General features: G+C 31.6%; 4 protein-coding genes, besides 4 other annotated features; 1 reads left to right on the top strand and 3 right to left on the bottom strand.

The window, feature by feature from the left end:
* Nucleotides 1-31: 31 nt before the first annotated feature.
* Nucleotides 32-784, bottom strand: GSTUM_00002062001 (uncharacterized protein). XM_052355788.1 has 1 exon: nt 32-784. Exon 1 carries the CDS (start codon nt 365-367, stop codon nt 164-166), a length of 204 nt encoding a protein of 67 aa, XP_052211754.1. The 5' UTR covers nt 368-784; the 3' UTR covers nt 32-163.
* Nucleotides 785-3,425: 2,641 nt separating this feature from the next.
* Nucleotides 3,426-3,434: a sequence feature (Short protein (GSTUM_00002064001, CAZ83755.1) was converted to a misc_feature.).
* A 73-nt stretch (nt 3,435-3,507) lies between these two features.
* Nucleotides 3,508-3,514: a sequence feature (Short protein (GSTUM_00002064001, CAZ83755.1) was converted to a misc_feature.).
* A 1,450-nt stretch (nt 3,515-4,964) lies between these two features.
* Nucleotides 4,965-4,981: a sequence feature (Short protein (GSTUM_00002064001, CAZ83755.1) was converted to a misc_feature.).
* Nucleotides 4,982-5,056: 75 nt separating this feature from the next.
* Nucleotides 5,057-5,062: a sequence feature (Short protein (GSTUM_00002064001, CAZ83755.1) was converted to a misc_feature.).
* Nucleotides 5,063-9,295: 4,233 nt separating this feature from the next.
* Nucleotides 9,296-11,220, bottom strand: GSTUM_00002067001 (uncharacterized protein). XM_052355789.1 has 1 exon: nt 9,296-11,220. The coding sequence occupies exon 1, from the start codon at nt 10,738-10,740 to the stop codon at nt 10,465-10,467; it is 276 nt and encodes a 91-aa protein (XP_052211755.1). The 5' UTR covers nt 10,741-11,220; the 3' UTR covers nt 9,296-10,464.
* Nucleotides 11,221-11,914: 694 nt separating this feature from the next.
* Nucleotides 11,915-12,061, bottom strand: GSTUM_00002068001 (uncharacterized protein; the record flags this gene model as incomplete). Its single annotated transcript, XM_002839520.1, has 1 exon — nt 11,915-12,061. One exon carries the CDS (start codon nt 12,059-12,061, stop codon nt 11,915-11,917), a length of 147 nt encoding a protein of 48 aa, XP_002839566.1.
* A 28-nt stretch (nt 12,062-12,089) lies between these two features.
* Nucleotides 12,090-12,290, top strand: GSTUM_00002069001 (uncharacterized protein; the record flags this gene model as incomplete). XM_002839521.2 has 1 exon in its annotated part: nt 12,090-12,290. The coding sequence occupies one exon, from the start codon at nt 12,090-12,092 to the stop codon at nt 12,195-12,197; it is 108 nt and encodes a 35-aa protein (XP_002839567.1). The 3' UTR covers nt 12,198-12,290.
* Nucleotides 12,291-14,040: the final 1,750 nt, after the last annotated feature.

Genomic DNA, 14,040 nt, shown 5'->3' on the forward strand with positions numbered 1-14,040 from the left:
TGTTCTCTCGGTGGTAAATTTACTTGTGCACAGATTTCTAGTAGATATGACTAAGACCTCTTTTTAACGCATCCTCCATATAAGTTGTAGAATAATAAGAAGAAAGCCTATTTGAGAGATCTACTGCAGAACCTATATAAATTTTCTTATTAATTGAGTTTTCTCACATATAAACACCCGCTTTATTTTTATTTTCTAGGATATTTGTGTAACTCTTAATAGGACTTAAAATAGGTACAAGCAAAGAGAATAAAGAAGGATCGTAGGCAAAGCTATTAACCCAAAATATAACCAATAAAGACCCTAAAAGAATAATTAATATATTGGTTAAAACTAAATAAGATATTTTATTTAATGTCAGTCCCATTGGTTCTTGTAAACGTCTGGGGTAAATATTTATTAAGAATGTTATAGCTATTAATAATAATACTAACACAAAGCTATATATTGTAAAGGATGATTGGAATAAACCTTCATATATCCCTTCTCATGTATTTATTATTCAAGAGAAGATATCCTAAAAAAGAATTTAATTACTGGCCTCAAAGTGACCGCGTTGATTAAAAATAAAATAGTGCTTCTAATAAATAACATAACTAATCATTTGGAATTGAACCAAAATTCATTTTTATTTATATTCCGCATAAATAGTTTTGTTTGATGGGGTATTGTCAATTTTTAAATTTGTCCGCTGCAGGTTCTTTTTAAGGTTAGGTTTATTTTTATTAAACCTCAATAAGCAATGTATCGTATGAGACTAAAAATTCCTAGAAGTGGTGGAAACATACTCGTCTATAAAGCAATTAATTATTATCTTTTCTTACCGTCTCCAAGAGGAATCGAACCTCTATAAAAATATTAACAGTATTCCGCTCTACCATTGAGCTATAGAAACTAATGTATGGCTTTAGATATTTTTAGATTGGTTAAAAAAGAGTTGAACCCATAAAATACTACCACTATATTTACTTTATACTAACTTAAATCTATTAAAAAATGGTAAGGTGTTATTTTTGAATTGGGAGTGCGGTGCAATGCTTACTCTTATCCGGAGGACAAGGAGACAGGAGCAATGTAACCCACTTAACCTCACCCTTTTTATATACCTCTCCCTACGAATAGGATATATTATTAATAGATAATATGAAAAAAAAAAAAACAAACAAAATTTTTTTGATCCTTTAAATAGCGGAGCGTATTAATTATTATACAAGTGTATCAAAAAAAAAAAAAAACCAAAGCACCTCGTGTTAATCAAAATTTAAAGCTAAAACGCAGCTTTAGGTTTACTTACATTACTAAATATTGGCGTTTCTGATACCATCATAAAAAAAAAAAAAACAAGAGATAAATATTTAATCTAATAGAGCCAGAAGCACAGACTTATTACCCTTTTAAATAATAAAATTAATTACTAGGAAGAAAAGGATTCGAACCTTCCTGGAGTGGGTTGGTTACTTATTTTTTAACCCATTTTAGGCACTGGAGGAAGCTAAAAGAGAAGGAGCAGTTGCGGATAGGAAAAGTCATATTTAAAGATAAAAGCTGACAAAACGTAGGGAGGCGCCATTTCTAATGGAAATGCTAATCTATCTTATTGAAAACATAGCGACCTTTTCTAGGGTCTTTCTTTGTTAGATTTAATATTATAATCAATTCAGTGTCTTGGTATACCTAATGCTCGAGCTGCTTCGCGAATTGAAGAGTAAGGAGTTATAATGTTTGTTTCTAAATCAAGGACTTCTATTTTTTTTAGAATTAGGCATAGAAAATGATATTTTTGAACTAGTTTCTTATGAGTGTTTGTAATGTGCTTTATGGCCGGTTTAGCTTCACTTATTTTTCCGAGTTTCAGCACTACGAGTTGTTCCAAATAGCGTATGATCTTCACGTTTTTCCAAATAATGGGTGATTCTAGCCTTTTTAGCCAGACTCATATTAGCACGAGTTTCGTCCGAACGTTTAATTCCTAAGCAAGATACGGCTTTTTGTAAGATATTATATTCTGATTTAAAAAGTTTAATATAATAATCTTCTCTTTCCAGACATTGTCCGGGTTCACAATATTCAAGAATGCTTAAAGAAAAATTATCAAGATCGTGTTTAAGTAAAGCTTTACAAATCATCATAGAAGAACTATTTAATAATCCTTTTTTACTAAAATATTTTGGCAATTTTCGTTGAAGAGCCAATATACTGTTCCCAGTAGTTAAGTTTTTGAAAAGATATATTACCGATAGCCCCCCCTGTTTCTTGTTGAATTTTAATTCTTTCAGTAGCAGCATTCTTATAGGGACAAGAATACAAAAAAAAAAAAAGTAAAACCATAAAACTAAATGTATAATTGGTTGAAAATAAAGAATAGATTTTCTTTACTATAGCTCCTATTGGTTCTTTTAAACGTCTAGGGCGATATACAATTAATAATGTTATAGCTATTAGTAATAATACTAACACAAAGCTATACATTGTAGAGGATGATTGGAATAAACCTTCATATATCCCTTCTCATGTATTTATTTAAATTCTATATAATTACATAGAATAGCTACCCTAATTAATTTTTTTAAAACTCCGCTCAAAGTACGCGCATTGACTGACAATAAAAAGTGCTAATAATAAAAAGCATTACTTTATTCCGGATTTGAACCAGAACTTTTACCTATATAAAGTTGAAGTTTTGAACTATAGGGGGTATTGTTAATTTTTTTATAAGTCCGCTGCAGATTCCTCTACAACAACCGTCGAATCTACCTCTTTTCCATACTATCTTTGCATCTCATCTAATTAGTAGACGCCAGAATTCAGGAGAGCTGAGGTACTTACCCTAAATCTTTCGATTGAGGTCTGACTATATTTTAAGCTTGCGCCAACCAACATTTAGTCGATGAACTGCATTCGAATTTTATTTCGAACTTGGCTGCGGATTTTCTATTTCCTTTCGTACATCAATTTTTATTTTACCTTACCGCGAGTCATTACCTGCGCCACGAAATACGTTACCGTTCTCGCTTGGTTAAAAATTGCTTTAAGATGTTCCCGCAATTTGATGGTTTTGCTCCCTTTAGGAACTAGCAGAGGGTTTACCTATACTTTTTGAAACTTTTTTCCTTCTGGCTCAAAGAAGGTGCTTAATTTCGACTTAACACCAATCGCAGCCATACATTCGAAAATCTATCCTAAACCATCTTAATAGTCTAATTACTATATTATGATTTAAACTAAACTCAACTTATTGCGTGTGCTCCTTTCAGTGCTTGACGAGTAGTTAGTACCTATCCGAGATAAGTTTCACCGTGCCATGGTGATGCACGATTACTAGTAATTCCTTATTCATGTAGTCGAGTTTCAGACATACAATCCATATTATATCCTGTTTAGGGATTAGCGAATATTCACATTTTAGCATCCCTTTGTTTTAGCTAATGTGGCAAGTCTATAGCCCACAATATTACATAGCGATTAAATTTATCATACAAATAATGGAGGGGAGCTCTTAAATAAGAGCGCCAGAGTCAAAGTCCCTACGGAAACTTTAAACTTTATGTTAAACCTCCCGGGAGGGGCCCACTTCAATACACAATGTACAGTCAAAATACACAATGCATAATAGGAGGCATTTAGCTATAATCTTACTTTATTCATCCCTGCTTTAATCTCTAAAATTTTATTAAACCCTTCAGGAGTTAAATGTTCTTTGTTTTTCAATATCTCGGATACTTTCTTAAAATCAGCAAAATCTAAGTTTTTGGTTCCTTGTATAGGATACTTATCAAAAACAGTTATTATGGATATAATATCTGAAAATTTCATAACTTGAAGATGTACAGAATCATTTACAATATAAATATATTTATCTTTAACTTCGGACTTTGATTCGCTTGAATACCCTAAGTTAAAGAAAGTAACCAGACCTTTGATAAGCTCCTTTTCCCTAATATGTAAACCTATTGAAAATATTAATTGAACTCTTCTCCCTAATTTATTAGTTGTATAACTACTAATTTTTATATTGAAGCTACCATCTCCACTAGTGAATCCTGCTATTCAAAAAGGATCAGTAATACCTTTAAAAGTATATTCCGGTCTTTTAAACTGAATAACGTCTGAAAAAGCTTCCTTTAAATTATCTGGAAGACCTAAATTCAGAGAGGCTTTTATTGCTACAAGTTTATTTAGGCCTTCAATAGCCAAGTGTTCTTTATTTTTAATCAATTCAAACGATTTTTTGAATAAAAGATAATCAGATACTTTCTGTGTAATTAGTTGATATTTATCAAAATGATCTACGATTACTTGTAATTCTTTAATTGATTCCACTCGATATTGTACAGAATTTTTACCGTGCTTATGGATTTGTCCTACACCTAATGTAGATTTAATGTATTCCAATATAGCTGTATCTTTTTTATGCAAACCTATAGTAAAAAGAGCTTTAACTCTTCAATTAGTTTGATGTTTAATATTATGTTGAATTAAAATAGAGAAACTACCCTCTGCATCTGCAAAGCCTGTAAAAAACCAAGGGTTCATCTTAGGCTGGGGTATTAAAGTAGAATATGATGCTTTATTTATTTGATTAGATGGGATTTTAAATTGATAGTTTCTTTCGAAACCCATTAGAGTACATCTTAAACACATTATAAGATTGTGTCAACTACCGTATACTCGTTGCTCTTTTACAGACTTTAATTTATAGTCTGATTTAGATCCGCGATTGTCCATTTTATTTTCATAAATCTTCTGACTTATTACCTTACATAAATTGCTAATTCATCCACTTATAATCTTTCGAATATAGTTTGGTACCAGAAGCTTTAGGATTTTCCCGGAGTTTGATAGTTTCTCCCACTTGAGCAATTTCCAAAATCGCTCGGCAGGTCATGAGGACTTGTCTTTATCCCATAAATACATCTCATGTCAAGATGAATAACTTTATAATTTATTTCATAAAATGAAATTAGTTTTAAATAAAATTAGGGTGTACGTAACTTGTTGGAGCCAACCAAAGCCTCGCGGCAACAACTGTAGACAGCCGTGCAACACTTGTAAAAAGAAGTAAAAAAAAATATTATTTTTTTACAAAAATTAAATTAATTTCTTGTCACTAAATATTCAAATTGTGGTAAGATTTTTCGTGGATCATCGAATTAAATAGGTGGGATAGGTAAAACTTCTCAGCTCTTCCCCCCCTCAGAACGCAGCGTGCGACTTTCATCACACTACGCTCAAGCAGACTTTTTTTTAGTCCACCGTATGTTAAGTCAGCCACCTTTCGGTGCAAGTTATAATATTAAATCAATTTTGTTTTGTTTGTCATCTTAAGATCTTCCTGTATTCATACCTACTTTAATATTTTCAATTGTTTTTAATCCTGATGCTGTTAAATGACCTTTTTCATTCATTATATTTACAACTTTTAAAAAATCCTTGAAATTTAAGGATTTAGTCCCCGTCAGAGGGAACTTTAAAAAAAAAGGAACGATCTTTTCGTTTATATCTGCAAGACTAGTAACTTTATAGTCGCAAGCTTCATTTCCTTTTCTAACAGAAAATTTTCCACAATTTAAGTATTCTTTTAAACCTTCAATTAATTCCTTATCACGAATATGCTGAGTAACCACAAATACTAATTGAACTGCCATACATAATTTGGACTTAGGAGATTTGTATATACTAATGTAAAAACATCCCTCAGCTTCAACAAATCCACATAACCAATTAGAATCAGGAATTCCTAAAAACTTTACTGGCGGTCTACAGACTGAAATAATATCAGGAAAATCTACTTTTAATTTGTCTGGTAAACCTCTATTTATTGAGGCTTTCAAATTTATTATTTGTTTTAAATCTTCTGAAGTAAGAGGTCCTTTGTTTAAAATACCTATAACACATTTTAATATCTCAAAATCAGCTCTTTTCTGTGTAACTAAAGGATACTTTTCAAAGTGTGGAATGACAACTTTTTGTAAATCTTTTATTGAACTTACTTTGTAATGCATCATGTTATCGGCATTTTTATAAATTTTTCCGACTCCGAAATAAGCTTGCAGTCCTTTTAATATATAAATATCTTTATTATGTAAACTTAATTCAAAAGCAACGGTTATTACATAACCTACAGTACGCTTTGGATCTTTATTTATAGATAATCCTCAACTTCCCTCACCATCTACAAGACCAGTAATGTAAAATGGATTCAATTGGTTTAATAATTTCTTATAGCTCGTTTTCATCTTTATTAGTATTCATTTTACTCTTAATCTTTATTATTTGATCTAAGCCTGAAGCTGTTAAATGAGCCTTGTCTTTCATTAATAATGATACTTGATTAAAATATTGAAAATCTAACACTTTAATACCTTGTATAGGATATTTCTCAAATAACGGTATTACGATGTTTAATATATCTAATAATTTGGTTACACAAAATACTACCGTATCTCTTGAATTTTCTAATCTTCCACAATTTAAAGATTTTATAATTAAACCTAGGAGAGCTCTATCTCGAACATGTTGAGTGATTCTAAATCTAAGTTTTGTTTGATAGTTTAATTTAGAGTTATTTTTAATAAGATTAATATCAAAACAAGATTCGGCTGAACTAAATCCTGATATTCAGGCAGGATCCGGAATCTCTGTTGTTTCTATTATAGGGCGATTTACAGGTATAACATTAGGGAAATATTCAATTAATGTTTTGGATAAGCCTTTATTTATAGACGATTTAATATTAATAATTTTTAGAAGTCCTTCCATCGTTCTATGCTCTCGGCTTTTCATTAATATAACTACAGATTTGAACAGTTCAAAATCTGCTCGTTTCTGTGAAAGTAAAGAATATTTATCAAAAAAGGGGATTATTATTTCAATTAGTTCTTTTTGGTTTGTTACACGATAAATCACCGAATTATTAGATTTATTAGTTCGTATAGTTCCTACGCCAAAAAAAGATTGTATCTGTTTTAATAAAGGTAAATCTTTAGCGTGTAAATTTATTTGAAACATTGCTTGGATTTGTCATCCAGTAAAATACTCCTTATTTTTATATATTGTGATAGTGAATGAACCCTCACCATCTGTGAATCCCACCACAAACCAAGGATCAAGAATAGGTACAGAAGAAGAAGAAGTATTAATAGATGTAGTAGATATATAACAATTCTGCTGTCCAAATAAGTAACCCTGTAAAATATATTTGTTCAAATTTTTTATCATTGTTGTGACTAGTATTATTTATGTATATTGAAGACACTGAAAAAGTCCGCAATTGCAGGTAACTCCTAAGTTCCTAATTATTAAGATTAAAGTCAAGAATACATTCAAGGACTTGCACCTTGCGAAGCTCTTTGCAACATATTCCAGCTCTATGATAAAAAGATGTCTAGTTATATGGGATTTTCTTCCTTACTCTAGCGGTCAGTGGCAGAGCCTTCTTCACATTATGGTTTAGTGAAAATGGAAGTAATGCTCACTCTAGCCCGAACTTGTGACCCAGGCTCCTCTCGATTATAGGACCGATCTCTTAATAATATTTCCTTATTCATATCTACAAGGGGGAAAAATTCCAGAGACTCAAACCTCAAGATAAACGCTAAGATACCTTCGCAGGACTATAAAAAAAGAGGTGTCAGCACCTTTCCCATAGCTGGTTCTCGAAAACCGCCCTCTGAAATCTATCTTAACATACCAAGAGGCTAGTATCCAAAGTTTTTTGTTTAATTATTGGGTAGGTATTAAGAGGCCCACCCTCCTCTGACTCTAAAAAATTGATCTTTTATTTAAGAATGACTATTATTAATACATTGATTTAATATTTACTTTATCAAAATCAGTTACGATTTAGCATTTGCTTTTTAACTTCTCCTCTGCCCTCACCCCGATACGCCCATTTATTAATATAAGACGCCTCCTGTAATATCAGGGAGGATAAGGGTTTACCGTGTTCAAAAGTTAGCACTATCACATAAAACTTAGGAGGATAGCTTTACCCCGATGGAAATTTTGTTTCTCTAATGGCTTAGTGCGTCAAAACCATTACATTCCATAATCATAGTTTTACAGAGTGTCATTGCTATCTTTGCTTTCGCTCTCCATATTTTACATTACACTAGCACTCCGGAATAAATTACTACGTTGCCATTCAAGGCTGAGTTACATTGTCTTTACATCTTCATTTTTTATATTACTAACCAAAATGTGTAAATAGTGTTAAGGTTGAGAACTAACCCAGTGGAATCTAACCACATTACTAACTTTCACTTCACGTCGAACACACACTTCACTACTAGTTTCGGAGTTGGTCTAATGGTTACAGTTTCTGTGTTGCCACATTACTCTTGAGGTGGAATGCTTACATTTTCATTTATAGGCTATTTAAATTTAATACAACCTATGGCACTCATCATTTTCTGCTAGGGTTACTAGGGTTCTAATCCTATTCACTGTCCTTGCCTTCGTTCCTCAACGTCAGTTTTTACATAAAAGTTTGCCTTCGCCTTTATCATTCCCCATAGTATTTTAAATTATCAGTTCTACACCATGAGTTCTAAATATACTTTTCACATAAAACTCTAGTAACTCTGTCCCCATTCAAAGGCAAAAATTACCGTCTAGTAACCCTTTAAACCAATTAAATATGAATAACGCTAGTCTCTCACGTATTACCGCGACTGCTGGCACGTGAATTAGTCAAGACATTTAGATAGAAAATTGTCATTATCATTTTACTAACCAGAATTTTAGTCTTCTTATATTTCAAAGTAGATCTTCATTCCTTCAAATCGCTGGTTCAGCCGTTAGGCTATTGACCAATATTCCCCACTGCAGTGCAAAAAAAAATCGCATTGAACTTGTCTCAGTTCCAATGTGGTCGAAGGACCTTTCAGACTCGACTACGAGATAAAGCTAGTTAAACCATTACTTTAACTACTACTCTACTTACCCGAGGTATTAAGATAACATCTTAAAGCAAAATTATTTATTTAATAATTTCTTTGTTTTATAAGGTATTTCTCCTTGCTCTAAGGCAGTAAACATACCCTTTCCTCACCTGTACACCACTTTCTAGTTTTTATTATAAATAAACTAGGCGTTCGATTAGCATGTGTCAAGCATTTGAATAGCATTCAATCAGAGCCACCATCAAACTCGCTGTTATTTCCTTTATCAATCAGCCATAGTTATTAGCTATGACCTAGTTTTGTTATTAAAGGTGTTTCCTTTCTAATTTTATTATTAATCTGTTACTTATAGAAAGTACAATATAATTTTTTTTTTTTTTCTATTTTATAAAGTTTTGTGTTAAAAACAAAAATTTCCTTTGACTAGTGACAAGCACTAGGTAATTTTACAATATTCGAGGTCGGATATTTGAAACTTATTCTTTGTCTTCCCACTTGGGTCAACGATAAGAACCCGGCTTTCTCGACAATGACATTGGGATATTTGGTTACTTTAAATTGGTAATTTTCATCGAACTCGACGGCATGCGGTCCTTTAGCATGCCGTGACTTAACTATTTTCCTACAAAATAGAACTTTGGTTGACAAGGGGGGGATTTAGGTAAATCCGATGGTTTGGAAAAGTCTTTAAACTCTAAGCCAGAAACGGTAGAACATTATTTAACTCACTAATGCTTCAATAGAGATACAAACTTACTTTTTAGTTCATGTGTTTAGTCCAATGAGTTAAAGACATTTTCCCTCTCTGGATTTATTGGTTATTTTCACTTTCTTCAGGAACACACTCCGTGGGAGTAATTTCATTCGAAATATTTTCACTTAGTTGTTCAGCTGGTACTCCATCTGGAAGTGAATTTAAAATTGCTAGGGTTGCTTCATACGCTTCTATTTGTCTCATTAAAAGCTCTTTATCAAGAAGAAATCACATAGTATGATGTTTTTTTTTTATTTACTCTTTAGTAATAATTTATTAGTTGAATTTTGGCCATCTTGTCTTTCCTAGTTCCATGGTATTCCTTGAACTTCTAATTTAAGCACTATCAGGAATAATTACAAAATCAACTTAAAAACAATTCTACAAACAAAAATTTACTATTAGTAATTCCTCTCATTTGGAATTTTCATAGAGACTGAACCATGGAGCGATTTTTATTGATTTTTGGTACATTCTCTAGATTAAGCGGTCCTTTGAGCTTCTGAAGATGTTTGCAAGAATCAGTTTTAATTTACCCAAACATTGAATCCTAAAAAATTATTTGTATCCAACTAGTATACCATTAACTATTTTACTTATCTAGACTATCTTAAATTAAACTTTCATTATAGCCATATCTCTCTATTATCCAACAGGTGTTCTATCATATCTTTCTTTAAGACAATTTTGTTTACACGAATTTCGGTAACCAGGACATAAGTAGTGACTTGAACTCCCTTTTTAATTCTTTCTTTATTCCGAATTTAACTCCTAATATTTCGGGTCTGGAAGGTTGTTTAAGAACTTCTAAATCAGAAAATTTATAATAGTATCGGCATTGAACTTTCTAACCTTTTGTATTGGGTCGGGTAGACATCCTCTGGAATTTACTAAGGATTTACATGCATAAGAGCTACAGTTTCGAATATTCGCGGATACATAATAAACCAAATGAAGCAGCTTGAAATATAGCGAACGATTCGTATTATAGCACTCGGATAAGTATCTTCTTATTAGGAATCCTTTGGTTTGGCTAACCTGTAGTAAATGTAGAATTAGAGAAAGTTCATAAAGAAGAGTCATGTGAACTTTCGTATGCTCTGGGACTATTTTTTGGGCTGCGCAGCTTAAATTGTTTTCCCCCTACTTTTACTAGGCTTACGCATATTTCGGACCCATCGGAGATACTGGGAAGGACACTTTTCTCCAGCATATTTAAATACTGTTCGCTTGAATTTGAAAGAACAGGACTTAGTCACCCCTTAGGAGTGATTAACTCTCTATACTCAAACACTTTTCAAAGATACTCTTGTGTTAGCCCAAGTTTCATTCGAGGACAGGTTAAATAGCTTAGCACAAAGGAACAATCTTCTTAGCTTCAAACTTGAAACTTAATCCCGCTGTCACCTACGGGAAGCTAATCTTTTTGACTGTTTACTTGCGATTTGGACTTATCCGATACGAAGGAATTACCAAAGAACATAATCATTTCTTATTATGCGGTCCTTTTAGCATAACTTGATACAATTATTTTATGTTAATCTTACTCGAATAACTTTTAACTTGAACCTTCCTTGCTAGTTTATACAAGTTTCTTCTTTGTTGAGGAACAATTTTTACAAAAACAAAGTTACTCCTTAGATATTGTTTATCATTTCGAGGAAGGCTAGGCATGCTTGAACTTGAAATTCTGGCGGTATAAAGTCTCTTATGTAACTTGAGATTGGCGGCGAGATTACAAAGACGGCTATATATAATTCAGGATATTGATACAGCATTGGTTGTAACTGTATAGTGTACTCTTTAGTAATAAATTATTTGTTAAATTTTTGCCTTATAGTCTTTCCTATTTCCTTTGTATCTCGCAGGAACTTTTTTTATTTTCTTTTCTAGACTTCTCTTAACTTGGATGGGATCAGGTAGTACTCCCTATGTTGAATGAAACTTTCACAGGCAAAGGAACTACAATTTCTAATATTTGTAGACATAGAATTTAAAATTAGCAATAATTTTTCGTACAAACTTTTGTTTGATTTATGTTTCATTGCTAAATAAGATTTAATATTAAAATCTTTAGAATTTTTTTTTTTTTTTTTAGCAATCCCGCCGGAGTCAGTTAGACTCATATTAAGGCGGAGGCCCTTAAAGTTTTGTATTAAAAAAAAAAATTCCTTATTATATGAAGTGGGATGAGCAAAGTTTCAATTTAATGGGGCATTTAAATAAACGCCCCGTAGCTGGGTTAGGTTTAACTTTGTTAAACCCCTTTGGTACTAGAACTGGAGAAAAAGAAAAGCAAAAGGAGAAGAAGGAGAAAATTCTTGTACGCTGATGCTATACAAGACCTGATTGCAATGGCAGAGAAACAAATGGATGAGGAGAAGGAGGAGAAGTTAAACATCATTCTAATGAATTCGTAGCTCTATTTAATAATGTCTGTAAAAGATCATAGTAAAATTGAGGAGCTAATCAAGGATTTCTTGAAACAGCTTTACCATAAACTAATTGTTCATATACGATGTATAAAAATAAAGCAGTAGCTATAACAGAAATGATAGACCCAAAACTAGAAATTAAATTTCATCCAGCAAAAGCATCAGGGTAATCACTAATACGACGAGGCATTGACTGTAGCAAGTTGTTAACAAATAATAAATTAGCCATTAATAGGATTTCGAGAAAATAAACGATTTTTATATATACCATCGTTATTTAACACCTTTTTTAACGTATTATAACACATTTTAAATTCTCGGCAGCATTTAACTGTAGAGAAAATACCTAATAATTTGTTATTATCATTTATATCATATACATAGATAAACTTACTCAATTTAGCTAATGTAGATTCTGGTAATTTTTTTCCAAACATAGGATTGTCCGGTCCAAAAAGTCTTTTATTTTGCTGTAAAATGAATTCAGGGGACTTAGTTTTTCCAAACATAGGATTTTTTTCCCCTAATTTAGATGCACGCATTTTACTTAAAGTTTCCTTTGTATGAGATTTACCGAAGAAGGGGGCCAATTCACCTGTAAACATATCACTAAGTTTTTGTTTAGTAGCATCAGTGTGTTTTTTACCTAGTCTAAATTTTGCGATTACTTTTTTAGATTCTTCACTATGTTTAAACCCTAAACTTGAATTTGTTTTATGAAGAATATTTAATACTAATTCAGAACCATAGGATTCAAAAGCCCAATCGACATAAAATTGTTCTATTGCTAAATAATCAGTCTTTGAAACACTACCCGATTCACCTAATACATCTAAAATACTGACAACAAATGAGCTATGACCATATTTTAATATATTACGATAAATTTTAGATTTACTTTTTTTTAATACAGAAAGTTGAAAATATCTAGATAAACGTTTTGATCCGTCTACAGCACTTCCTATGTAAACTTTTCCTGTAACTTTATTAAACCACATGTAAATTATAGTTTTTTGTTTAAAATCAGAAGTTATAGCTAATTTAGATTCTTCTGCATTTTCATACGTTTTTTTAGGAGAATAAAGATATATAGGCATTTTATTTTCAGATTCGTTATTTATTTTTTTAGGAGTATCAGGTTCTTCCGGTAAATCAGAAGAAGAATTAAAAGGATTTTGCATCCTCGATTTTGAGGGGGATGAAATATCACAATTAACATTATCTAATGATTCCGACTTTTTTAAAATATTTATTGTTATTATGTGCTACCATACCTGCACTTTTAGACTATGTCGAGGAGATTCCATATCCCTACGATTACTAGTTTGGCTAGCTAATTGACAGTGTTAAGATAATTAAATATCTTAAAATTCATGATGGGCCTCATCAGAGGAACACTCTTTTGCATCGCTACTACTAGATCTGCTACTATAGGGGTCACCGGCTGTTTTGGCCTCTATTATGCTTTTTACCTTTCTCATACGTTAAGGTTTTTCCTTTCTATTTTAACTCTATTTACTTTTAGTATAATATTCTTATGTTTTGTAAATTTATTAATTGTTAACAAATATGTTTCCATATTGATTGGACTATATCTTCATCCATATTTATTTGATCCGGCGCACAGTGCATGTCCCAGGCCTAAAATAAAATCGAAATACAAAATGTATAACGCATAGTCTCTGAGGATCAAACTCCATTTTAAGAAAGTTTTAATTTCCTGCTGATTATCCATAGTAATATATTTAAGATTTTTACTTAATAAGTACTTAAAACTTTAGGAGTTTTCAGCATATAGTTAATTTTGTTTTTAATTTTTAATGTTTCCATTTAAAATAGGCCTACAGAATTGACCTAAGAAATGTTGCTTTTCTTTATTTATGTGTGTTTTTATATTTAAATATTTTACCAAAATGAGGTTTATTAGTCTCAAGTAGAATTTTAAGAC

Source organism: Tuber melanosporum (genome assembly GCF_000151645.1).
Source record: "Tuber melanosporum whole genome shotgun sequence assembly, scaffold_368, strain Mel28".
Lineage (NCBI taxonomy): Eukaryota > Fungi > Ascomycota > Pezizomycetes > Pezizales > Tuberaceae > Tuber > Tuber melanosporum.

What these genes read in the sequence shown, in the direction of transcription:
- GSTUM_00002067001 (XM_052355789.1), bottom strand. Translation starts at nt 10,740, where the DNA reads ATGACTCTTCTTTATGAACTTTCTCTAATTCTACATTTACTACAGGTT.
- GSTUM_00002062001 (XM_052355788.1), bottom strand. Translation starts at nt 367, where the DNA reads ATGGGACTGACATTAAATAAAATATCTTATTTAGTTTTAACCAATATA.